Source organism: Grammomys surdaster, unplaced genomic scaffold, assembly GCF_004785775.1.
Source record: "Grammomys surdaster isolate TR1022 unplaced genomic scaffold, NIH_TR_1.0 126013, whole genome shotgun sequence".
NCBI lineage: Eukaryota > Metazoa > Chordata > Mammalia > Rodentia > Muridae > Grammomys > Grammomys surdaster.
In genome coordinates this window covers 208,063-235,210 of record NW_021620828.1, presented here as the reverse complement: position 1 = coordinate 235,210, position 27,148 = coordinate 208,063, and the positions used below count along the sequence as shown (strand labels likewise).

At 41.4% G+C, this 27,148-nt stretch overlaps 1 protein-coding gene and 1 long non-coding RNA gene across 5 annotated transcripts; one reads left to right on the top strand and one right to left on the bottom strand.

The window, feature by feature from the left end:
• Positions 1-251: 251 nt before the first annotated feature.
• Cd163 (CD163 molecule) lies at positions 252-27,148 on the bottom strand. Of its 4 annotated transcripts, none has more exons than XM_028754418.1 (17): positions 26,994-27,148; positions 25,887-25,970; positions 24,450-24,770; positions 22,447-22,770; positions 19,926-20,246; positions 18,925-19,245; positions 15,052-15,366; positions 14,641-14,955; positions 13,947-14,042; positions 13,549-13,863; positions 11,857-12,177; positions 7,050-7,361; positions 6,477-6,506; positions 5,990-6,097; positions 4,766-4,855; positions 3,629-3,764; positions 252-457 (listed from the first exon to the last, which is right to left on the bottom strand). In XM_028754418.1, the coding sequence occupies exons 1-17, from the start codon at positions 27,034-27,036 to the stop codon at positions 436-438; spliced, it is 3,474 nt and encodes a 1,157-aa protein (XP_028610251.1). In that variant the 5' UTR covers positions 27,037-27,148; the 3' UTR covers positions 252-435. The 4 variants fall into 4 exon arrangements, with proteins under 4 accessions (XP_028610251.1, XP_028610253.1, XP_028610252.1 ...); XM_028754420.1 differs by having other exon boundaries at positions 3,629-3,681; XM_028754419.1 differs by having other exon boundaries at positions 25,887-25,946.
• On the top strand, positions 13,958-16,508 carry LOC114609984. Its single transcript, XR_003709621.1, has 2 exons — positions 13,958-14,116; positions 14,573-16,508. It is a non-coding gene; the product is annotated as an uncharacterized LOC114609984 (long non-coding RNA).

Below are 27,148 nucleotides of genomic sequence, written 5' to 3'. Positions count from 1 at the left end.
TGACAAATGAAAAGACATCATTTACATTCACGAAACCCTAAAAAAGTCAGAAAAACCCAACCAGAAATTTGTAAAATCAAGACAAAATGGTTAAACCACATGTGATGGTACACATAGTTAATCCCAGCACTTGGGAAGAGACAAGCAGATCTCTGTGAATTCTAGGCTTGCTTGCCCTCTATAGCCATCTCCAGGGGAGCCAGGGCTACATAATGAGACCCTATCTCAAACAAGCAAACAAAACAAAGAAACCATGGAATAGCAATATTGTTTATTTAATTCCCTCAAAAGTCTTCCATCTCTATTAAGTGGTCACATTCACAAATATGGTTTCTGTAGGTTCAGTAGAATACCAGGTCACAAAGGACAGCATGAAGATGCAGCTGTGGTCATCTGTGCTGGATGGGCTCTTGTTCCTTTTAGCTGGCTGTCATGTCAAGGTTTCTTAAATGCCAACCTAATCCGTAAGTAGAAAAAGGTCATTTCTGTTTTTACGTAGAAGAATGCATCATATCATCCCATATATGTCCAAATTATTTGTACGAGAATACATAGTACCTTTGCTGAGGAGAGAATTAAATGCAAAGAAGTTTGAGCCTTGGTGTGTGTGAAAATCACTTTTGTTCCATGGTGGGACAGTAAGATCAAGAAATGACATTCAAAATGTCAGACACTGTGGTGCCACCTGTGAGCCTACAATTCATGAAGTTGAGACAGAAGGATTGTTCTGAGTGTGAAACCAGCCTGGTCTACGTTTTGAGTGTGAATCTAGCCTAGGCTACAGTGTAAGTCCTTGCCTCAAAAGAAACAAACAAAACAAAGTGAAACACACACACACACACACACACACACACACACACACACACACAAAACCCAAGAAGATAAAAAAAAATGCCATTCCAAAAGGCCACACCCCTGTGATCCTGCAGCAGCTGTCTCACAGTGATCGCTGTGTAAGAAGGAGCTGTCACCCCAGGAAATGTTAATGTACTTTGAGGGTAAAGGTCAGATTTTTAGAGTCTCTGTCTATAACATAGTTCAAATTGTAACAATTTCTACCTATACAGAAATGTATTCAGTCACCGATACAAACATTTTACTTAATGTGTGAGCAGGATCATATTTAACAGTTGGGCGATTGCCCTCTTTAGAGTTAAACCAGAGGTTTTCCAGTCATTGGGCTGTCAGTTGACATTTGCTTTATTTTTATTTATTTACTTTTTGGCCATGAGTGACAATGTTAAATGACAGCCTCTGACAAAGGTCTTTATATTCGTGACTTGACTTGTATGGGCAGAGTGCTCACAGGTTCATAGGTGGACCGAAAGGATTTATAAAGCTCTCCGTCATTTCACTGTCTAACGGGGTCAGTAGATTGTGCTCTTGAGGGCTCTGTGTCTCTTCTGGCAGCAGTGGTTTAAATGGCTTAAATGGTTTAAATGGCTCCTCTCAGTTCTCACCGGCAATAGGTCTTGGTGCTGTTTTAAATGTTTATTAGTCTGAGTTACATGAAGATCTCATTACAAAGTAGTTTCCTACTCATTCTATTCATCTGCTTACTTTTTATCAGTTGTGTCACACTTGCTAATGTGGGTGTGTGCATGTGGGTGCACATGTGTGTGGAAACCCAAGACTGATGTCAAGTGTCTTCCCTGTGTCTCTTTCCATCTTAAAGTGTTTTGAGGAAAGGTCTTCCCCTGAATCTGAAGCTCATGGATTTGGCTAGGTCAGTTAGCTATTGAGTCTCAAGGATAGGCCTGTCTCCTCCAGTGCTGGTCTTATGACTTTTAAACATAAATTCTGGGATATGAACTTAAAGATGTCCTCTTGCTGTATGGCAGGAACATTACCTACTGAGTCATCTCTCCAGTGCCTTCAGATTTTTATTTCAATTTATTCTGTGAAAAATACTTTTGCATAGCTTTACTTGACTGTTCCTTAGACACCACACACAGGTGTATATATATGCATAATGAGCATAGATATACCTTAACACTAATCACTGTTTGTGCACCGTAGAAACTTTAAGACCTTCATGTGTCTTAAAGACACACGCGCGCACACACACACACACACACACACACACACATGCACACACACATGCAATTCCTTATATTTTGTGGACATTAACACTTCACAGTATAAGCATTTGCCTTTCTTTTCATTATAGAGTTGGTGTTAAACTCGGAACCTGGTACAGACCAGACAAGTGCTCTACCCCTAAATGACACCCCAGCCCAACACCTTATATTTTATAAATGTTCCAAGAGTTCTACCTGTTACTCTTTGTCTCCATTTAAATTTCTCACAAGTCATATGATATTTATATAAAACTATATTCCTTAATTACTTAAATTAGAAAAAAACCAGAAAACTGTATCTACTAACTCATTTCATCAATCTTTTAAAAATGTAAATCTCAACAAAACTTCTATTTTTTAAATTTTTTTCCATGTTTTTATTTTTTTATTTTATTTTTTTATAATTTATTTTTTTTCTCAAATCGTAATTCATTCACACAGGGGTTATAAACACAGAAAGGCAGGATGTGGGGAAGGGGATGACAGAAAGGCAGGATGTGGGGAAGGGGATGACAGAAAGGCAGGATGTGGGGAAGGGGATGACAATGGAGTGTGGGTGTTCAGGGGGAATACAGACATCTTCAGAACTGGGTATTGGCTGGGTGAAGGTTCAGGGGACAAGTCACTATGACTCTGCCTATGACTCGCTTGTCCTCATCTAAGTTGGTATTGTCTGCCAAGGCTACCTATTTACAAGGTCTATGACTACTCAGGCTTGTAAATTTCCACAAAAGCTGCCTGTTTACATTAGCTTATAGCCATCTGTTTCAATGTTTTTCCACTGAGACCCAAGACTTGGTGTTAGTATACATGTATGACAGGCCTATTGCTGATTTTAGGCCTATGGCTGATTTTAGGCCTTCAGTCAACAAAACTTCTAGTCTTTTTACTTTTTAAGTTTTTATAATTTTGATTGAACTCTCTTTATGGAAGACAATTTGTAAAATGTGAATTCAAACATGTCTTGCTTAAGCATAGATATAAATGTGTATAATGTGTTCATTTGAGTGGAAGCCTGTTTCCTCAAAGTGCGACTATCATCTCTGTCTCTATGGTTTGTACATATTATACCCTTTCCTGGGAAAGATTTATGTTTCACCTGTGATTAAGATTTAACTTAAATATCACATCTTCTTATAATCTCTTGAAACCTTCTAAATGGATTTTCTGTCATTTGGAGTGTCTTGTATAATCTTTATCATAGCATAAATTATACAAATGTTTTAATTGCCTGACAGGATCCCTGTAACATTTCAAAATATTTACTTACCCTGCTTTTCCTTAGCCTTATAGATGTTCTTGATAAGCACACACACACACATACATACACACACACACACACACACACATCTTAGCAATGGCTGAGTCATATTTACAAAGAGTGGATCTATATCTGAACACAGATACGTATGTATAGACATATACACATTTGCATATTCATCTGGAAACACATTTATATGCAGTCTTTTCTTTCTAAATCAAGAGGAGTTGTCTGTCTCCAGAGGAGTGTGACTGCTTTGAATAATGATGAATAAATTCTCACTCACCTCAGTGGATTACAAGTGATCATTTTCCTTTTCAGTGTGCCTCTGAATGGCCCCTTTTTTATTCCAGAAATAGGAAGATATTTAGACAAAGACGTTAGTCCATCAGCATTAAAATCATACGAATCATTGGAATTTTCTGGAAGGAAGAAGGTAATTACTGGGAATATATGCCAGCCCTGGCCTCAAGTGTCTGAGAAGCCCTTTAAAGCATATAAATATTGCCTGTCATCAGGCAGCCAAAAGGTGTGAGCTAAGAGGCCCAGCACCATTCCTGCTCCTTAAATACACATCTGACATAGCAGCAGCAACAGACTGAAGAACCAAGGCAAGTCCCTCTCAGAAGGCTCCCGAGGAGCGAGGACAGTGAATATTAGGGCATTTCTTCTGGAATGAAAGCCAAGGCTGGTCCTGGGGGCAGCTATGGTGTCTTGCTAGATGGACTATGGAAAGTTTGAACTTTTAAACTTTAAAATCAAATTCAAGGACAGATATAACAGGGAGTGGGAGTGGATTCTGGAAGGAAAAGACACAGGTGGCGGGATGCAAACAAAATGAGCACTGGAGAGTGGATGTAGGCGCTCCCGTGCAGCACATGCGCAGTAGCGATAACACGGTGCCGTGTGTAGGATTCCTATGAGACTATGGAAATGCTTGCTTGCTTTTGTTTAGTAACTTTTATAGCGCCTCTGTGTTCTCCATAACATCGTGTTGCAGACCTTAAGTATACACAGTCGAATTATTTTTAAAAAGAGAAAGAAAAGAAAATTTAAACAGTCATCATAGCAGTGTTTTAGAAAATGGATGTCTGTTTCAGCAAAATGAGGTCCAAGGCATAGTATGCTGCTTGGTTGGTGCAACCCTCTCAGGGATCGGCTTCTCAGGCTAGATAGACTTCCTTGTGGTTACAATTTATGTTCTCTAAAAAGAATTTTCAGCTCGCGGCTGCCTTTCTTGATGTTCTGGTTGTGAGACATTTATCCCGCCCCTCCTTTTTTTTTTAAAATTTCCTATGCATCACAAACTTCCCATTACAGGGTTCTAGAACTTTCTCAACTAGTAATCGAAGTAGGATGCTCAGCCTCAATTGCGGGCACTTGTTTAAGTGCCAAGCTTTAGACTTTTACACAGTTCACTGACCCGAGGATTTCAGCAAGTCCAGATCATCCGTCTTCGAATCCATTTCTTGGTACTGAACTTGATGTATCAAGACCTCTCCTCTTGAGGAAACTGATAACAGAGTTAGGGATCAGTAGGCACCCATGAAACCATTCTTTCTTCATCCGAGCCTCTTACCAGCAACGTAAACATACCCAGTCATTACCTACGCTGTTGTTTTCAACCAGCCTACTTGCATGAGATAGGAAATTGTCTACATCAAGGTGTAATGACTCGTTCTCCTACCAAGGAAGTCAACACTGCTCTGTGACTGACTGAAAGTGCATCCTCTTCCCCTCATTCTTATTCTAAAGCCTTTTCCTGTTCCACGGGGCTGCTTCTGTCAACGCTGTGGGCCTTCTCCAACCTTTCACTCATGCGCTTGCTCAAAGTTCTTTCGAAAGCACAGCTTGATCCCTTCGCTTCCCTCACAGGTACTCCTAACGAACAGGCAATGTTGGCCCCTCAGATACAAGGGTTTCATAACTTGTTCCTTCCTTCTTCTCTAGCTTGGCAGACAGCGTCTTTACTTGATCCTCACTTCTCTTGACGAGAACAACTGTGTCATCTTTTATACTTTCCTGTACGTGCTCGTATCCTCTTTCTCTGGAATGTTTCTTGCTCAATTATCTGAACTCTCTTTAAAATCTGTCTCCAAGAGGCTTCTCAGAAGCCCCCCATCCTCCTTTCTACTGCAGATAACCTCTCTCTTCTTGTCACTTTATTCCTCATTCATATTAATAGAGCACTGCACTGCCATACATCAATACTCTCCTAAACCAGAAGTTCCATGAAACAAAAATATTTTATTATTTTATCATCCCCCTTCTCACCTTTAGATCCTAGCACATGGCTTGATAGAATAATTCAATTTTACATTAAGGTTGTTATGGTTGGAGAAAATTAAATATGGGCAAATCTTCACCTTAAAGCATAAATTGTATATTGATTCTAAACTACCAGTTCTGTTAATTAACTACACCAATTAAACATATAGAATGCAGAGTCCATTATTGTAGCCAGAGCTTCTCTCTCTGCTTCCCCCCCGAAGGAAATTTTGCTCCTTGTATTCCAAAAATCTCTTCAAACCTCTCGTAGCCTCCTGCTTTCTAGTCACTTCATACGTGAGTAATTTGCTTATTTATAATTATTCGAAGAATCCCTTTATCCCATGGATATGTTAGAGAGCTCATCACTGGCTCAGACCTGTAAGCCGTTGAATCTGTCGTCGCTTCAGAGTCCACAGGAGGAAGGCAATGAGAAGGACCAACAGGATGGCGCCACAAACCAAGAGCGCAGTGAGAGTGGAGTGACCTAAGCAGGGCAAATATTTAGAACGATGATAAAATCTCAGCTTTTTTTTCCGTGGCCCTGAATTAAGCTCTAATCCTCAGGATTCCTTCTGACCCAAAGTTTTCTAAGCAAGAGGGATTCTATTTTTATTAATTATTAATCATTATTGTTATTTTCACTTATTATTATTATTATTACTACTACTTATTCACCTTACATCCTGCTCACTGCCCCCTCCTGGTTATACCCTCCCACAACTCTTCCCCCTCTACCTTCCCTTCTTCTCTGAGCAGGTAGGACCCCTCCTGGGTATCTCCCTTCCCCTGAACAAGAGGGATTCTAAATCGCACAGTCCCATGCTTATAAATTAATTCCACATTTATAAATGTCATTGACATACCTGTGCCATGCTGTGATTCTAAAGTCATTCCTGCAGGGGAAGAGAGAATGGTACTCAATTCTGGGGGCCATGAACGAAGCAAATATCAATCTCTTTGTATGAACCTTCACAGCCGCTTAAGCAAGTGAAGCTCACTTTCCCACCTTCAAGCCTGCGACTCCCAGTATCTCTTCTGCACACAGATACATAGGTTATCTGCCTGTCTTCTGTGACAGCCACTGTATAACAGTAAATGTTTTCTCACCCTTCCTTTAGATCACAATCTGGGGGCCACATATCAGATATCCTGCATATCAGATATTTACATTACGACTCACAACAGTAGCGAGCTACAGTCATGAAGCAGCAACAAAATGATGTTATGGTTGGGGGCGGTCGCCACAGCATGAGGAAGTGTGTTAAAGGGTTGCAGCATTGGGAAGGTTGGGAACCTCCGCTTTAGGTAGAAACATCACAATTGTCCTCCCATCAGATCCTCTTGTTGTCGGATCAACCATTCATACACCACACTTTAAAGCCTGACTCATCCCTGCTACTAAAGAGTCCAGCTCAAAGCAGGTTGTGGACACTCACTTGGGAGGCACTGCACAGAAGCGTCTTCTTTGTGCCCACAGTCGCTGTGACTCCACGGTCTGGCAGGACAATCCCACAGGGAAGACTCATTCCCTCTACACTTCACTTCATTGAGCCATATGGGTCCAGTCCCTGGACCAAACGCTGCTTCTTTTAGAGCCTTCACAGCTTTGCCACAGCCCAGCTGCTTACATACAACTTTAGCATCATTAAGATCCCAGGAGTCATCACACACTGTCCCCCAGGAACCTTTGTGCCAGATCTCCACACGTCCAGAACAGTCTGTATGCCCTCCCTGTAGTCTTATTTTGTCTAAAAAAAAAAAAAAAAAAAAAATCAGAGACATCTGGCTTATTCCTGAGGAGCTGAAAGCTTCTGAAAAGCTATAAAATAGGAAGATTTGAGTGCTTTAAAAACTATTTAATGTGCACTGGTCAAAGTGCAGAGAGTGACAGCCATACATGAGACATCGATATTATACTCCTCTCTTCCAAAGCTTGGGGAACATCTTAGGAAGAGAGGTAGAAGGATTGTAAGGTCCAGAGGTTGAGAAAGACAGAGGCAAAGCAATCTTTTCTGGATATGGCAGGGCCACTGAATCCACAGTAGCTGTGGCTACTGCAGAATATCAAGCCAGTCAACATTACAGTGTGGGGCAGGGAAGTCATGTGCCCACTCTAACTGAGGAAGTGTTGGCAGCTGACAGCTGTTGGAGGCCTGTAAGTAAGTTTTCTTTGGGAATGTGATCCCTGGTAGGTTAACTTTGTTTCAATAGATGGATCTACACCCATGAGTACATGGGCAGCAGACTGGACTCAGTGGGTTGATAAAAAAAAAATTAAAGATGACATGAAGTTGGAAGGGGAGTTATGGAGCTGGATCTGAGAGGAGTTGGAGGAGGAATGGAAGGGGTGAACATAATCCAAATATACTGTATACATGCATGAAAATCTCCAAGAATTAATAAAATGTATAAAAAGTAACGCAGGGTTTAAAAATCACACTGTTTATAAAATTTCTCTTTTATAAAAGTACATGTCCTTTCATCAAACTGGATGACAAATGGGACCACACAAAACAGAAAACTTCTGTACAACCAAGTAGGCCATTATTATGGTGAAAATGGAGCCAGCAGCAGAGGAAACAATCTTTACCAGCTATAAACCTGACAATGGACTAGTATCTAGAATACACAAAAAAACCCAGAAAATTAATGTCAACAAAACAAATGACCCAATTTAAAAAACAGGGGAAGGGACAAAACAGAGAATTCTCAAAAGATGAAACACAAATAGTTGAGAAATATTTTGAAAAGATTTAACATCTCAAGTCATTAGGGGAATGTAAATAAAAAAATGACATTAAGATTTCATCTTACTCCAGTCAGAACAGCTAAAATAAAAAATAGAATGAATGACAGCAGAGGCTGGTGTGGGTTTAGGGAAAGGAGAGCACGTTTTTCACTGCTGGTAGGAGAGAAAACTGGTGCAGACACTATGAAAATCAATGTGGACATTCCTCAAAGGCTAGGAATAGATCTGCCAGAAAATATAGTTATACCACTTTTGGGCATACGCCCAAAGGCCCCCTATATCTTATAAAGATACTTGGTCATCCATGGTCATTGCTACTCTAGTCATGATGACCAGGAAATAGAACCAACTGATATGTCCATCACTTGATGAACAGAAAATGAAAAGGTGGTACATTTACACCATGGGATATTCTTCAGCTGTTAAGAAAAATAAAATTAGGACCATTTCAGACGAACAGTAGAAGTGGGAAACAACCATCTGTGTGAGCTAACAACCCACAGATAAATGCCACATGCTTAGTTCCATCTGTAGGTGCTAGCTTTGAGTCTTTGGGCATGTGTATCTCAATTGGGAAATCCATAGAGGTCAGGAAACTAGAATAGGACCATGAGGAGGGAGAATATTTCCCTGGGTGGGGAGATAGAATGCAGTGATATAGAAGGATAAACGGAAATAGTGGAAAAGGAAGGGTTAAATGGGGTGGCAAATGGGAGGACAGGGTAGAGGAAAGAGTGGAGGGAGGGTAACTGAGAGCTACAACTTGTCAGGGATTTTTGCCAAAGATGGGGTGCAAAGATTGTAAGATCTAGACATGGTGGGTGACTACAAGGAGACAGTATATTCTGGATACCTGCATATGTGAACTCAGCATTTGTGACAGCATACATCAGACCTGTGGAAGCTCAAGCCAGACAACAATACCAACATGGAGAAGACAGGTGGGGGAGAAGTCTCATCCCAGCTGAGGAGCTATCAGCAATCAATAGGTTCTGGGAGAGGGACGATCATTGTCTTTAAGGGTATAAACCCTGGTAAGACCAAGCTCCAAGGTTGAACCCACGCCTACGAGTATTTAGGCAGCATCAACTGGCTATAAAAATAAAAGAGGAGACAAAGTTGGGTATGAAGAGTGATAGGGTAGATCTGGTAGGAGTTGAGAGATGGGTGGATACGATCAAAACACACAGCATGAAATTTTCAAAGAACTATTAAGATATTACTTTAAAAGAATCATAGCGTGACTCAAGAAACTGCAGGTGAATGAAGTTAATATGAATCACGTGGAAAGTTAAATTTCCTCACGTGGACAAAAGTGATGTGGACAGAAATATCAGTCTCCTAGCTTAAGGAGGTGCATAATGAAAAGATAGTTCAGGACTGACCCTTCTGAGCTTTGTCTTATACCAGTGTAGCAAGGTTAAATATTTGGAAGAAATGTGGGGAAAGGACAGTAGGCCTTTTAATGATCTATTTATTAACCAGGTGTTCTTTGTTTCTTGGTTTTCTTAGCGAATTCAATCAAATAGAACTTTCAGGCAATTGAATGAAGATCTGGAATAATGATCACTGATCTTGTATATACATATAACGATTACATAAATCCAGCTATTCCAATCCTGACTATTATCTGGAAGCTACCCATCTCTGTCTAGTGAGACCTAACAAATCAAGCAAGGATTTGAACAGGGAAATAAAATCTCACGCTTTCTCAGAAAGTGATGTAAGAAGGAGCCAAACTGAAGCCATTTTGTATAAAATAAATTTTGAATAGGGGTCAAATAAAGTTTAAGTTCCCAAGACCTCCCTGGGTAACTGACATCCTGCTTGACAGAAGAGATATGTACATGGGTGACTGACATCGTGGTTGACAAGTTGAGACATGAATGCTAGGCAAGTTGCCATGGTTAAGTAATCCAGCTAATGGGAACCGTATAAAATGTACCACAAAGACATGTTCCTAAGGCAGTCCCCTATCCCTAAATCCTTATTGGTGGGATAACTTGGCACAGATGTTTGTGGTTTTGGAGCTTAAAAACGTTGTAACATTCTGGCCAAACACCAACCGGAAGTAAGCTTATATCTGTTTTCTGGTTTCTGGTTGGAACCTGTCTGGGACCCAAGAAAGGAAAAATTGGACATAGGGTCAGAAATGGACCTGAGACGTCCTGCCCCACACTGGTTCCCATTGGGGTAGCACTTGGTTCTGGTTCTGGGCACGCCGGATTGTCCATGTCAGTCAGTTTGTGTCTGTAGTTTCGTTTAGCTTGACTGTTGCTCTGTTTCATATTTGGAAAAAAAAAGGGCTACACTTCATCTGCTGACCATTCACCCCTTGACTTAGTATTAACCCATTTCAAGAATTTTCAAAAAAAGAAGCTAAATCGAGACAACAAAAACTGATTAAACTGATAATGAATGCTCTTGGAGCCCTGCACCCACAGCTAGGAGCTGAGCGCCACAGGGATAGCCCCACCTTCTTCCCCTGGATCAAGCTGACAGCGAAGTTGGGGGTGGTGTGTGGGGGTGTTGGCATCTGTACAAGCTGCTCTTAAAGCCGAACTAGCAGCTCGCCAGCTCTCTCCTGTCAGGAAGCCGGTGCCTGCTCCCGCTACACAACCTCTGTGCCTATGAGAATTGGATTCAGCAGGTAACAAGGCGCTCCTTTCTTGAAATTATAGCTGCAGAAAGTAAGAAAAGCTTTATCTGTTTCAAATGTATAATGTATGTGGCCACTATGTGTTTGTTTCTGCCTGCTCTTAAATGTTGGAGATTACTATGTTCTTTATATTGATTATAGCTATTGGGTATGGTTAAAAATCTGTAACATTTGTAACAAAAGTTAACTGAAAATCCTTAACTCAGGGTTGGAATCATTCTGGGCAGCAACACATGGCAAGAGGCAACCAAGGGAACAGGTATCCAAAGATATTTTTAAATTGGGATAAGATTTTAATATAATTTCTACGCTGTCTTTGTTTTTTTTTTTTAAAATAAATAAGAGGCATTAAAAGTTGCACCTCCATGTGTTCATATACAAGAACTTTTCTTCTGGGCAGCTAATCTTTGTAACATAAAAGGAAGCCACCTGGTATTGATTTTGGAAACAATAAATAGTTTATATTGTTAAAAGTTGGTTTTCCCTTGCAAAAATTACGGTTATGTTCTCTGTCTTCACTCTTAATAAAGGTGCTTTATTTTGATATTCCAAATAAATTGAGGAATTTTAAGATTCTTAAAGAAAGCTTTACAGAAAAATTAAAAAAACCTGACATTTAAAAAATAACTTTAAAAAATGTTTTAATTTATAAAGCTATGGAACATTTTGAAGTTTTCCAGATATTTTATTGTAATGTCACTATTAATATATGATCTTGATGACTAGATAAATACAAGACTAAAAATTAGGACCACAGCTAAACACCAGAGAATGTCTGTGGGTTGGGGGATAGTGAGACTAGAACGGAAGTTTCCTATTGAAAATGAATACTCACTGTCACAGACGATCCAGGACTCCTGGGAGGGGCTGGCCTGTCTCTGTTTCCAAGGTGATGAGGGGCACTGCCACAAAGTGTCAACTCCTTTTGGACACTGCACACTATCTACCCACATGGGCCTGGATGGTGTCTTGTCTGAAGATGTAGGTTTCACCATCCCGTTGTCTGCACAACCCAGCTGGCGGCACACCACTCCCACAGTGGTTGGAGACATATTGGCGCTGCCAATACTGCCCCATGTACCATTGTAAAACACTTCCAGGCGACCTGCACAGGTCTTTTCGTGGGCTTCATTGGTCAGCCTCAGAGACATGAAGTCTGGGGGAAAAGAACAACAACTTCTCTGAAAAAAATATTTCTTTTTCTCTAACTTAGAAATGGCTGTAATGGCTAGGCGGTGGTGGCACACGCCTTTAATCCCAGAACTTGGGAGGCAGAGGCAGGCAGATTTCTGAGTTAGAGGCCAGCCTGGTCTACAGAGTGAGTTCCAGGACAGCCAGGGCTACACAGAGAAACCCTGTCTTGAAAAAACCAAAAAAAAAAAAAAAAGTTTAGAAATGGCTGTAATGGATTCAATGTGCCAACTCCTAATAACTCATTAGTAACTTCTGAACAGACCAAAAGATCTTAGTAAAATGTAGTATCAGTTTTTACATACCACCTGGCTCTCTAATCTGGAGTTTTGTACACAGCGATCTCTTTTGAAGACTGTCAGTACTTGAAGACACTTATGAGATTCAATCAAAGCCTCTGAACTCCTTTCAGTGATGTAATTCTCCCTAAATTAATTTTAACTCAAGGAGTCTTATTCCATTCTCGCTTGGTTTTAATTAACATGTAAACTATGTATTTCAGGACTATGGCAGTGAAGAATCAGTGCCTGTACATTCATTCTATGATCAAGTGAGGTCTTAGGTGGATGAATCCTCTCGGACGCTCAGTGTGGATGTGGGTTTTGGGTCAATGTCTTTGATACTTAACATTTAGCGAGACACAGGTGCTAAAACCAATGTTTTGTGAGCATTAAGATGAAACATTTCCTCTTTTGACACACCGCTTCGCCACAGATGCCCTCTAGCAGATTTAGGTCATTAAATAGGGATTGGTTGCTTCCAGTATAGAATCGCTCCACTTCACTCGTCCAGTGAGTCCCACTCCTGCTTTCCCTAACACACTGCAACTAGGGGCGTTTTTCTGGTTCACGAAGATCTCTGAAGCTTGTTTTGTGTACAAAGCAAAGGCAACGAATGACCTCTTTACGGTAAATTTTGCTCCATTGGCAAATAGAATGCATTTATCTGCTTTTAAGATTTATTTTAATATGGTAATTATCTCCTTTGTAAATATTATATAGAATTTATTTACATTTGTTCTTCTTAATCTACCATATCTATATTGTAACTATCAAGTGTGCCATTGAATCCAACATATAGTTGTACATATATTTATAAAAAGCAGTTCAGTGTTAACAATGTTATGATATCCAGGCCTGTTTCTGTATTTTCTCTTTACAGTATACTAGCCAACACATGAGATTGTACCAACACACTGAATAAATGCTTTGGGGCTCCCAGCTCTGGAAATGATTGAGCAGAGTGTCGGGGGAATATTTCAGGTTGATATTCACTACCCTTTGTTCCTTAGTCATTTTAAACGCAGTTGTGACCAGGAGTTATGTGCAGAACTTACCCGAGCAGATAACGCCGGCATCTTCCTTGTGCCTGCAGTTGTGGCGTCCCCAGCCATGGGAATGACACTTCCAGATATGAGACTCTTTCCCAATGCAGTTGAGTTCGTCCAGCCAGATAGCTCCTGCTCCTTCCCCGAAGTAAGCAGAACCAGTGGCGTTGATAGCCACGCCGCAGTCCAGCTGCTTGCACACGACACTGGCATCAGTCAGATCCCAGCTGTCATCACAGACGGTGCCCCAAGAGCCCTCGTGGTAGACCTCTACTCTCCCAGCGCAGCGACCATGTCCACCTACTAAGCGAAGCTGGCCACTTGCTGGAAAGAGAAATGAAGATAAGGATAAAGTGCATTTTGGAAAGGTTTGAGGTCATTCTCACAGATCCATCCTGGGTTCTCACCTATGCAGGGGACGTCACTGTCCTTTGGAATGGTAGAGCTTGTTGTTTGGACCGAAGATGATGAGCTACATGGCAACAGTGTCTGGGATTGGTTTCCTGAAAACACCCAAAGTTTCAGGAATGTTAGATACAAAGGGTGAAGAGCAAGGACCGGATGGAGAGTTCCGTAGGTGAGTTGAGGACAAGCATAGCTTGAGAAAGAGGAAGGAGGAAGATGGAGGGGTGAGGTGGATGGGCCCCCAGAAGTCGGCTACAGTAAGCCAGTAGTTCTCAACCTGTGGGTCGCGACCCCCAGAGAGAGGACCAGCACTTCCACAGGAGATGGAATATCAGATATCCTGCACATCATATCTTTACATTATGATTCAGAACCAGCAAAATCACAGTTATAAAGTAGTAAAGAGAATAATTTAATGGTTGGAGGGGGTCACCACACATGAGGAACTGTACTAATGGGACACAGCATTAGGAAGGTTGAGAACCACTGCAGTAAGCACTGGACAGCAATAAGGTTGATGAAAATGAAGGACATGTGCTTTCTAATAAGACAAAGTTACTATTCTAGCACAGGTCTCATGAACTTCCCAGACATACTTTCTTTTTCTTTTGCTTCATCCCTGACTCAGGCTCATCTGATTCTAAAGCACACCGCTGTGGAGAGGCTCATCACTGGCTCTGCCCTTCATCCTCTTACCTGAGCATTTTACAGAGGCCACCTGTCCTTCGGCACAGGTCGGCGCACCTAGAGCAGTCATGAAGCAATCCCCGATGTGCTCCTCAGTTCCTGTGCAGTGGAACATGTGTCTCCAGACCTGACCAGCCCCTTTCCCAAAATGCGCTCCTCCTGGAGTAGAAAGGGCGACTCCACATTTAAGCTGCTGACATAAGACATGAGCATCTTCCATGTCCCAGTGAGAGCTGCACAGGGGACCCCAGGCTCCGAGTGTCTTGAGCTCCACTCTTCCCTCACAGGAGGACTTGCCATCTGCCAGACGGATATCTATGTATCCTGAAAGGAGACCGGGATTTAGAAAAGATATCCATGACTCCCTAACCCTCTCTCTTTCACAGCCTAGGGGCAAATTGAAGATATTCTTTGTCTTACGTGAGCAGACGATGCTGACATCCCTGCTGTGGTTACAAGTTCTGTCTAACGGGGGCGCCACTGAGCACAGTGAAAGATGGGACTCATGCCCACTACACTGGAATTCTTCACCCCAGATCTGTCCACTTCCTTCTCCAAAATGTGCTCCCCCTAGGATAGAGACGACTGTCCCACACTGTAATTCCCTGCACACCACACTGGCTGCTTCCAGAGACAAGTCAAAATCACAGACGGAGCCCCACACGTCTCCGTGTTTCACTTCCAAACGACCGGAGCATGGAATATCTCCTCCAACCAGTCTGGGTTCCCTGTGGCCTGAAAAACAATAGTATTTGGGTGAGAGGTACAGTTTCCACATTTCTGCTCATCATGGGACTAGGAGCCAGGGTTCTCTGTAGTTTCACACTGCACCTCCTGGGTTTTGTCTAGACTGAGCAATAGCAAATTGTGGCTCTTGACTTTTTCACCGGGCCCGTCCTTCTAAGAGCCAAAATCTCGAGGCTTTTGAAGAAAAGTAAGATCAGAACTTCTCTTTTCTTCTAGCATTTCACTTGCATTTATTCATAAAGCACAGTTTGTTCCCAGTTTGGGCTCTGTCAGCCGGCCCAGCCCTTGCTGCAGTCAGAAGTCGACAGCAGCTTTATCAACATCTACATGTAGGTTTTCAACATATCTTTGTTTGGAGCATTGAATGAACACCAGACTTTAAAAAGTGGAACACTTGATATCTGTGACTTTCCTGTCCTCTTCCCATTCCTTTCTGACAGGCCTTTATCACAGTGGTCCATAGACAAACAGGCCTGTGCATGCAGGCTCTTTCCGCCTTGCCAGCCCCACACTGTATTCTGTGCTCCATTCGATCTGTCAGCAGGAAGGGCAGAGCTACATCGGGCTCCTAGATCTTGTGTCTCCAGGACCAAGAGAGAAAACAAACCTATAGCCACTTAGTGTAGCTGGGCTTTAAAATGTAAACAAAAGAGATGCCAAGTAGTAAGATATGGAACTCAGATTGGGATGTGCTCCTCGTTAGGCTGGGGTGTGCTCCTGGTCAGGCTGGGGCATACTCCTCGTCATACCATGAAGTTTAACCATCAAGACAAGCAGGGCTTCCTTTAATACCAGAAACCACTGAGTGTCTTGAAAACACGAACTACTTCAAATTCACTTCCTTTAAAAACCAGAAGTTCATCTGAGGTTGGACCTTCTAAAGAGCAAACATCCTTCACAGATGCCTGTGCAAACCTTTGATGCCGTCCTCACTGTGGTACAGATGGACAGACAGCCCTTCAGCCCCTGCGGTGCTTGTACTCTCTGTGTACACTTCAGATCACGTGTCTTTTACCTTACACTAAAATATCTCTGAAAAAGTTCCAGATATGACTACTTTCTGCATTATAAATAGAATGTCTCATCCTGATGGCATTTTACGAATAAAGTGAATTCTTATCCAAGTATGAGATGAGGAACCCATGATTTCTAAATGCAGACCAAGTTGAAAGCAAACAATACTATATACAAATAACTGATGATTATTGAACTGGAAAGTTCTTAATTTGAATTGGGTGAGCATAAAATCCCCCTAAGATGTCACTGGCTAGTATGCATACAGTTCTCTTCTTTCCCCCACCCCATTAATTTATTTATTCACTTTATATCCCAAATGCAGCCCCTCTTTCCTCCTAGCCCCCATAATCCCTCCCCACCCCTCTTCCCCTTCTCCTTTGAGAAGATAGAGCAACCCCCTGGTACCAACCCTGGCACATCAAGTCACTGCAGGACTAGGCACATCCTCTCCCATTGAGGCCAGACAAGACAACCCAGTTAGGATAACAGGACCCACAGACAGGCCACAGAGTCAGGAACAGCCCCTGCTCCAGTTGTTTGGGGACCCATATGAAGACCAAACTGTATATCTGCTACATATGTGTGTGGGGGTTCTAGGTCCAGCCCATGTATGCTCTTTGGTTAGTGGTTCAGTCTCTGGGAGCCCCTAAGGGACCAGTTTAGTAGACTTCACTGGTCTTCTTGTAGAGTCCCTATTCCCTCTGTGTCCCTCAGTTCTTCCCCCAACTCTTCCATAAGACTTCCTGATCTCTGTCCAGTATTTGGCTGTGGGTCTCTGCATCTGTTTCCATCAGCTGCTGGATGGAGCCTCTCAGAGGACAGTTATGCTAGGCTCCTGTCTGCAAGCATAACATAGTGTCATTAATAGTGTGAGGGATTGGTTCTTGCCCATGGGATGGGTCTCACTTTGGGGCAGTGGTTGGTTGGCCATTCCCTCAGTCTCTGCTCTATCTTTGTCCCTGCACTTCTTATAGGCAGGACACATTTTAGGTCAAAAGTTTTGTGAGTGTGTTGGTATCAGACTTAATCTTTAAGTCAAGGCAATTTCTGAGATCAGGTCAAACTAAATTTTTAGGTTTCTGGAGTATTCACATGTAGCCTTTCAAATGAAATAAATTAGAATCAGAGAAAAGCAAAACCAAACCAAATGAGCTTCCTTTCTCTGTGAAAATGTGTAATGTGCTTGAAAGCAAATTCTTTCTGTACACATTCTTTCTGTTCCCCAATCCTAAAACATTTGAATCTAAGTCCAAAATCTTCCATCCAAACAGGGTACTTTGGGACGCCATCTTTTCAGCTTTGATTTTGCGAATCTGTTAACATGCACCCACCAACACCTTTAGATCACAGTATATATATGGTCAGAATGCTGGAGTCTTAGCTTTTTAAAGGTTCTTTCTTCCCAACAAACATATGACTTCATTGATTTTTATATAAGAGCCAATAAATAGAATTTTGTGCATAGATTCTTTTGAATAACAAGTTTTAACCTGTCAATGACACTAAATCAACATTTATTCTTTCTCTAAAGAACCTGAATGAAGAGTAGCTAGGACTTCCTCTTTTTGTTCAGTAACAAAGTATATGATATACACAAAGATGAATACATTGTCATCATTTGAAACATCTCGAGTGTCTTGTTTCTTAGCTGAGTTGATCATAAAATGCAGCCAAAGCAGAAGATAAAATTGGTACTGCACAACAGAAGTAGCAAGCACCCTAGCAAAGTAACCTTCTGGTCCTTGCTTTCATTTAGCCATAGGTTTCAAATGTCCTTACATCTGAGATTAACAATGGCAGGGAGAGGTTGACATCAGTACCTACCAGTGTTTGTCAGTGGGCCCTTTGACCTCATTACTGGATAGCATTCTTTTGCCAACTTTGAGAATAACTGTGATCAGACACAAGTACTGAGCTTACAAGTGTGCACTGTGACACCCAGAATTTGATGTGTGCTGTCAGTCTGAACTCAGGTTTTTATGAGTGTGTGGTAAGAGCTTTACCTACTGAGCCATCTCTCCATACCCCGATAGACTGTTAGTTGAAGAATAATTATTTATGTCCGTCAATATGTCACATATGCATAATACAGATGCATAATGATATGTGTCAAGTACATTACTATTCTCAGGGAAATAGCGCAATCAGATTTATTTTAAAAATAAACCCTAGGGGCTGGAGAGGTGACTCCATGGTTAAGAGCACTGGCTATACTTCCAGAGGTCCTGAGTTCAATTCTTAGCAACCTCATGGTGGCTCCCAACCACTTATAATGAGATCTAGTGTCCTCTTATGGTATGCAGGCACACATATAGGTAGAATATTGTATATATACTAAATAAATAACTCTTTAAACAATTCAAAGGAAGAGGCTAAAAAAATCCCAATTCTATCATTAGTACAAGCAATGCACCTGCATATTCTGACTCATAAGGTTGAAACAGGAGCATAAGAAGTGAACCATGACCACAGTGTCTATAGTACCCTTGGAATTAAGTTGCTTCTTAACAAGTGGATTGAAAGTATCACCTGAGCAGGTAACTTGGGCTTCTTCGAAATGATCACAGGAAAGGCCGCCCCACTGCCAGTTTTTGCATTGCCAAAGAGAAGTTTCATTTCCACTACAAGAGCCAGGAAATAGCCTCGTATTTGTCTCCCTGGTTTTAGAGTAGATCTTAGCCTGGGTCTGAAGTGCAGATCCACATCCAAGCTGTCTGCAAACCACATCAGCATCTGCCAGTGTCCAGCCTCGGTTACACACCTTCCCAGTCAGCTTCTGAATCTCCACCTCCACAATCCCAGCACAGCGACTGCCTCCACCTACAAGTCTTAGTTCCAGATCTGCTCCATCTGCAGAGGAAACATAAACAGAGGGAACCTGGGCAGGGTAGCTCCCGAAAGACTTTCTACTCCCCTCCTTTGCAGACACTGGGAACTATGATCTACCCAGCGCCTATTGTTTGCTTGTTTCTTGATAATACTGTGGCTCAAACCTAGTCCCTTTTATAAGCTAGAGGATTGTATTCCCGATACCTCTTTATAATTTTGTTTTAAGTCTTACTGAGATGGATCTCACTAAGTGGCCCAGAATGTATTTACCTTTGCCACCCTCTGCTCTAGTTTCTCTCCTAAGTAGCTTGGATTACAGGCCTATACCGCCATATCTAATTTTGGCTTACCTATTTACTGAGGCCTTAATAAACAAATGTTGACTGTGAATTCCATATAGAAATGGTACATAGTTCTTAAGGACTAAAAATATTAATTATACACACACACACACACACACACACACACACACACACACTTCATTCCTGAAATACTAACTCTCTGAGTTCCATATAGATTTAGAATTTAAGATGTGTTTCCAAACAGTACTCCTAATAATACAAAAAAAGGGGCCAAGTGGCCCTCCTCTGAAGAGCATGTCAAATTCTTCCCAGCTATGAAGGAATTCCCAACAACGAATTAATGATTTTCACTTGTCACACTAGTCATACCTCTTTGTCTTGCTTTTTGTTCTAACTTACCAGAACATGTCACACCAGCATCTTCTTTGTGATTACAGTAATGCTTTCCCCATTCTTGGTGTTTACACTCCCAAAGAGTTGGCTCATGTCCTTCACAGGCAATATTGTCAAGCCAGATCGGTCCAGATCCCTCACTGGCATTAACTCGACCAATGGCAGTGATGGCAGTCGGACATCCCAGTTGCTTACACACCACGGAAGCGTCACGGCGATCCCAGCTATCATCACACACGGTCCCCCATTCTCCTTGGAATCTCACTTCCAATCTTCCTGAACATCTGGATACTCCATCCACCAATCGCAGGCTCAGATCTGCTCCCTCTATAACAACAACAAACAACAAATTGGCAGAAGGGAAATGAAAATGAGGTGTTTAAAAACCAGTCCTAGTGGAGTTAAAGAAGGGGAGGCAGGATGGTTTGAGGCAGCTGTTCTACAGCTCCATTGCAAGTCACTAAAGATAGGTGTGTAGCAGCAAGGATGTTTTAATACGCAGTTCTTACTTTGGGAAGTGTCTCAGAGATTTGTCCAGAGTCAGTTTTGTTTGGTCACCACTGTAGGTGCTAGAACTGCTTACTCTAATTTGCTAAAGTACATTTCCCCGTGTTTAGGTTTTTCACCTCTTACTCCAGTTTGGGTAAATATCCACCATTTGCTTCCGTTGTTAATGTCATGATCTGGCTACATTACCCAGCTTGTGCTGTGTACCTGGCCCTTCAGTGAGTATCTGTAGTGATTTGAGTGAGAATGTTCCCTCATGGGCTCAGGTGTTTGAACACTTGGTCCCCAGTTGGTGACACTGTTTGGGGATGTTTAGGAGGTGTGGCCTTTCTGGAGGAAGTATGCCCCTGGGGGAAGGCTTTAAAAGCATTGTACTATTCGTAGTCATTGCTCTGCTCCACTCTTGTGTTTTAAGGTGTGGGTGTTCACCTTGATGCTCCACTCACCAGGTCTGCCTGTTGTCATGCTTCCTCACTGTGATGGTGATGGACACCTACCTATCCCTCTAGACCCTGGAGCCCAAATAAAAGATTCCCTCTTTAAGTTGTCATGATCATGGCATATTACCACAGCAATAGAAAAATAACCACCAGAATACTCTAAGTTTAAAGGCAGAGCAGAGGGAGAAGGAACTGCCTAACCCACTCATCTCACCGTCTGTATTCCACATCCGCTACAATACCTTCCTTGGTTCTGAAGAGTATCCTGTGACAAACACAAGCCTACAGCCTGGGACTCTGTGTGGAATATTAAAGTCAGCGAAGCAGTACCTGCTCATGGATAGCCTGAGCCTTTGTGGGGTGCTAATGTATTGGCACTTTTGCTTTTATTATTTAAGTCCATGGGTTTGAGCTGATGCTTTGAGAAGGAGTAGGTCATTGTGGCTAAAGTGGAGGGTGACAGAGGGTGATGAGGACAGTGGTTTGCTTTTAAGCAATCTCAGAAAGGCAAATAGCAGATGTTGTTTCAATGGTGGTTCAGAGACTTTTACATAGACATAGACAATTATGTTTCTGATATTTCTATATTTGTACCTCTATCTATCTATCTATCTATCTATCTATCTATCTATCTATCTATCTATCATCTATCTACTTTCCTATCATCTATCTATCATCTATCTATCTATCTATTTATCTATCTATCTGTCTATGTATCTATCTATCTATCTATCTATCTATCTATCTATCTACCTATGTATCTAAGTATCTATTTATCTACCTACCTATCTATCACCTATGTATCTATCTGTCTGTCTATACCTGCCTATCAATCTCTCTCTCATTTATATCATTCATCTACTTATTTAGAAGTGACTTGGGTGTAGAAATAAAAGTCTAAAAGCAACAGTGACTTCTAACAGGAGGGAGAAAGACAAGGAAAGGATAAGAGATTATGAGGGGGAAATGTGCTCAGAATATAATTTTCACATGTACAAAAGCCTTAAAAACTTTGCTGATTCCTTTACCCCTGTCTCTCCTTTCTTCACCCCGCCACTCAGTCCCCTCTTGCCCCTTCTCACTCCATCTTCAATCCCTATCAAGCCTTGCCTAAACATTCTCCTTATGATAGAAATAAATTTCGTTACTTTTAACTTTTCTAATCACTACGTTGTTTATTATTTTAAAAAATTTACATGTATATGTGTGTGCCTGAGCAAATGTACACATAGCATGTGCAGTGCCCTTGGAGATCAAGGAAGGGATCAGATTTTGTGGAATTGGAGTTACGGGTGGTCGTGTATCATAGGTGGCTGCTGAGAACTGAATCCCAGTCCTCTGCAAGAGCTTTAAGGACTATCAATTAATGAGCCATCGCTCCAGTTCCTCCCTGGCCCCCCTACGACTATTGCAGTCTTCTGATTTCAGTTAGTGAACCCACAAGTATCAGAGCTGGGGCCACAACTTAGACAACAGTGAAGTGACAGAGGCTGACTTCATTATGTTCTCAAAAGCTTATACTTCTGGTACCTTTTTGTTTTGTCTATCACAGAGAGCAGAAAGTCCGGAGCTGTCCTTACCTAAGCAAATCACACCAACATCCTCAGCGTGGTCACAGTTATGCTTTCCCCATCCCCGGTGTTTGCAGTCCCAGAGAGCTGACTCATTTCCATTGCAGAACAGATCATCAAGCCAGATTGGTCCAGAACCAGCTCCTAATTTAGCTGAGCCAGAGAAACTAATGGCACTTCCACATCCGAGTTGTTTACAAATCACAGAAGCATGATTTTTGCTGAAGCTGTCGTCACACACCGTCCCCCATTTTCCCTGGAACTTGACTTCTACTCTTCCTGAGCATCGGTTGCCCCTGCTGTTCACCAGTCTCATCTCCAAATTAGATCCATCTAGAGAGGACACCGAGGTTAGGAAGTGAAATTCATTCATAAGCAGCTAATCGCTTAGGGTTTCCTGGATACTTGGAATTTAAAAATTAGTGTTTGGCTTTTAGATATTGCCCATCTCCACATATCAGAGAATTTTAGCATGTGAAAACTCAGTGAGCAATAAGGATTTCTCTCTACATCTGCTTTCCAAGCAAGTTGTATTATAGATCAGAATACTCTTTACTATAGAAAAGATCAATATGACACATTATTCACAAAAAAAGCAGAAAATAGTAAATTGGCCTTCTAATCAAGCTGTTGAAAATGAGAAAAATAGTCATTTACAAGATGCTTAGATTCCTTATTTTAATCTATTCATATTAAAAGAGTTCTAAGAATGAGTAATTGATGTTGAATTTGAAATTAGAAAATAAGAAAAGACTAAAATACCAAAATAAACACAACAGTCTTCAAAACACTGTGTGCTATCAAGTTCTTAAAAGTTGTGAAAAAAATGTAATTTATTTCAATTTTCTGACTCTAAGATTGTTTTTTTCCCAAGGAATTTACTATCATTTTCAGCAAAAAGGGAGTTTTTTATTTCCTTAATTTTTTTTTTTTACAATGAAACTTATTCTTCATGCCATGAATTTCTATGAGGAGTAAAAATATATGAAGAAAGAAGACTTTGGTTGATGTCTGGGGACACTGGAGAGGGTGGAGTTGGATAAAATTTTAGAAGCATCTTCTTGAACAAGAAATTAAATTTTATGAGCTCTAAACTCCAATCAAAGACCACAAGTTAGCAAGGCTTGTTTTCATCATGGGCAGTGAGTCATAATAATTGATAATTATAACAGGTCACAATCAATGTACATATAAGTGTATCACATATAGTATTGTTCAATCCTTACGAGTTTAAGCACTATATACTATCATTGTTAGCCCACTTCACAGATCAACAACCTGAGGCTCAGTTGCTGGACAGAGCATTTTTGAGAACCTAGAAAGATGGCAAAGCCAAGACATGAGTGGCAGAGCCGTAGAGGGAATAGCCCAGAATCAGTTTCCTGTTGATTAGTGTGCCAAGGGGTGAACTCGCTGAAGATTAAGCAAGAGCTAGGTGAAGGATCTCACAAATACAGACAGCAGATCTCTATGAAACTAGCAAGCCCATGAGTAGCTATCAGTTCTTTTTCTCTTATCAGGTTCTGGTTGGACCTTTAAGTTTATAAACTTCAAAAAGTAAGTTTAACTTCACTCTTCATTATGTAAGAAAATCAGAACACAGGGTGCCACACTTAAGCTACAGCTAAATATCAGTCCTATTTACAGGTAAGGACTGCAAGGATTTCTTATAGTTTTGAAATTTGTTATGAATGCTACGTTTGTTACCTCATCGTAATGATTAATAATAAAATAAACGAAGAGGAAGAAGTGAAGATGGCTGAGTCTACTTGGTAATGAAAGATGGAATCCATGAAGAAACTAATGTTTTCAGCACTTGTTATACACCAGAGAGTGTGCAGAGAGGTTGGCATGTGTCTTATTATTGAGTTACCAGAAGCTTAGAAACATTACATGATTTGCGTGAAGTTTTAGCATCAGTGAATAACTGCACTGGAATTCAATGGGACATTGAATCCAAGAGACACTGTAAGCTGAATTAGACATATGTGTATGGGGTTTGCAAGCCTTACCTGAGCAGGTCACTCCAGCATCTTTTTCATGGGTACAGTTATGCTTTCCCCACCCCTCATGTTTGCAGTCCCAAAGAGCTGACTCATTCCCTGTACAAGAAACCTTGTCCATCCAGATGTCCCCAGAGCCTGCGCTGGAGTTAGCCCACCCAAGGGCTTTAATAGATGTTGGGCATCCCAGCTGCTGGCAAACCACAGACACCTCGTTCATGCTCCAGCCGTTACTGCATACTGTGCCCCACTTCTCATGGATCTTAAGTTCCACTCTCCCACTACAGTTGTTTTCACCACCGGCCAGTCTCAGTTCCTTTTTCATTCCTCCTGCAGTAACAAGTCAACACAGTAACAAGTAACAAACAAGTAACAAGTAACAAGTAACAAGTAACAAGTAACAAGTAACAAGTAACAAGCAACAAGCAACAAGCAACAAGCAACAAGCAACAAGCAACAAGTTAACACAGCAAATTGTCAGAAAGACCAGATGACCACTTTTTAGATTACTTACATATAACTTAGAATCAGAGTTGGGACCCATTCTGATCCCACCATGGTACAATAGAAGAAGGCCATTTTATAGCTTCCAGATGGAACTATTAGTACCACATGCTTCAAGTGGAGCAATAGTAAACCTGGGAGAGCTAACGGCATGGTGCTACCTAGGATTTTAGTTGTATGGCTGGGTAGCCTAAGCAGTGACAATTTATACCATCTAAAATAAGGCGCACAGAGTCCTTCAGGATGAACTATGTATGTTTCTTCCTATCACAAACTCAATAGAAATCGAGTTGATAGTAACTTTATGTGGATGGAGAAAATAGTTGAAGGGAATTAAATAACCATTTTGTATATTTATGTAAAATTGCATGGATTTTTACTCATAAAAAATCTACTAAAACTAGTCTTTTAAAACTGAAGTTGAGAGAGTTGTTTTCCTATTATCTATGATTATAAACAACAACAACAATAACAATAAACAACAACAACAACAGCAACAACATTTCTCCTCCCTCCCCCCTTTCTCAGACTGTTTCAGCTGCTTTTTTGCTATTATTTTGGCTTAACCGAGGAACCTGGTGGCCAGGCTTCCTGCAACACTTTTTTTTTTAAATGTCATGTTTAGGTTTTAAATTTATTGAAGTGTTTCCGGAACTCCCTTTTGTCCAAACAACTCTGAGCTTTCTTCTCCTTTCTTTCAGTCTGCTATACACTGCTTTTAGTCTTTATGTAACACGGGGTTGTTTTATATGAGGGAAGAGCATGCTAATCATTTCAGGTTCGGTTAGAATATAATTGTGTAGTTTTGATATTTGGTTCTTTAGCTCTGCAGAGGATGGATTATTAGATGCTGTTTACCATACAGGGGAATTGTGATTTAGTCTGACAGTTCATATCAGGGTAAGATAAGGCCCAAAAGTAAGTTGTGGACAGAATACTTACCAGGAGTGTTAGTGACAGCAGAGGCGCTGAGAAGCGAGCTCACGGCCACAACGAAGAAACCTAGACGGACAAACCTTTTACAACCTGTGAAACAAGGGGCAGGAGTGAAGTTTACTAACAAGAGACTTTGGAGAAAAGGAGGTCCAGAGTTTGGGATCTGGCAAAGACTAAATCAATACAAAGAAAGACCCTTCCTTCAGAATGGAAGGCCAATGGGAAAGATCCAGATCAAGAATGATAGGGCTGGTGGAATAGCTTCGGAAATAAACACAATTGCTTTTGTGCAGCCCAGGAGTGAGGATTTGTGAATACACCGGGCAAGGAAGCAAATTTTAAAGGCAGGTCTTAAGCCTGCACTACTGAAAGAGGCATCAACAAAACTAGCTCTCGACCATGTCCTCTGTAGACTATAGGACAGGTTTCAGAGCTCTCTGTCCCTCTACCTTCTTGGCATCAATTAAACATGCTGCCCCCACCTGCATGCCTATCTGGTTCACACGGCTTCCTAACCACCTCATGGAAGAATGGCTGGTATTTCTTATATCACAACCATTCCACCAACAGGACCTGCTACATAACATTCTCATTTGTGTGACAAATAGTCTACTTTACATCCAAAAATACCCAAATGTTAATCTTATCATCCCCACATACAGCATAAAAAAAAAGTGCCATACAGCTCTGAGCTCCACAGTGACCACAATTCAGGACTCATGTGAAACTGCAGAATGATTTTAGCTGGTCTGTGCACGTCATGAAGTAGAATTTTGCACTGAGTTGGTTTTCCAAATTTCCTATTGGAAATCAACTTTTAGTCAGTATCAATTCCTACACTTTATCTCTCCTAACAAACCTTGCTTCATACCCAGGACAGGTCTGCTTACTTCAGATTCTGACTTGGTTTCACATCAGCAGTTTCATAAGATTCATGAAAACACTGCCTCCTTCTTTACGATTTCAGTTTGGGAACTATGGCTGATGAAAAGCATGTCCACAGGACCCGGCTGCCCCTTGCTATTCTTTGCTCTCCTATGCCAGCCACATTCATTCACTGCCAGAACATCTCATAACTCAAATAAAGGATAAATAGAAATAAGACACTTTTACCAGGAGATCCAGCACCTCCAAGAACCATTCTGTGCCTGCCCATTCCAAAGTTTGATGATTTTGATGGCTCGTGTGTCTCCTGGTACTATTTCATAGGCGTGTTCTCTGTAGAGCGTGGACGACCACGGAGGGAGAGAATCATCTCACTCTTAAGA

Bases quoted from the DNA above. Each gene is read 5' to 3' on its own strand.
- Cd163 (XM_028754418.1), bottom strand. From the start codon at position 27,036: ATGGGCAGGCACAGAATGGTTCTTGGAGGTGCTGGATCTCCTG. The intron at 14,956-15,051 runs GTAAGACAAAGA...GTCTCCTTTCAG, and splicing joins TGTCAGCATCGTCTGCTCAC to GATACATAGATATCCGTCTG. The intron at 6,098-6,476 runs GTATGTCAATGA...TGCCCTGCTTAG, and splicing joins AGAATCACAGCATGGCACAG to GTCACTCCACTCTCACTGCG.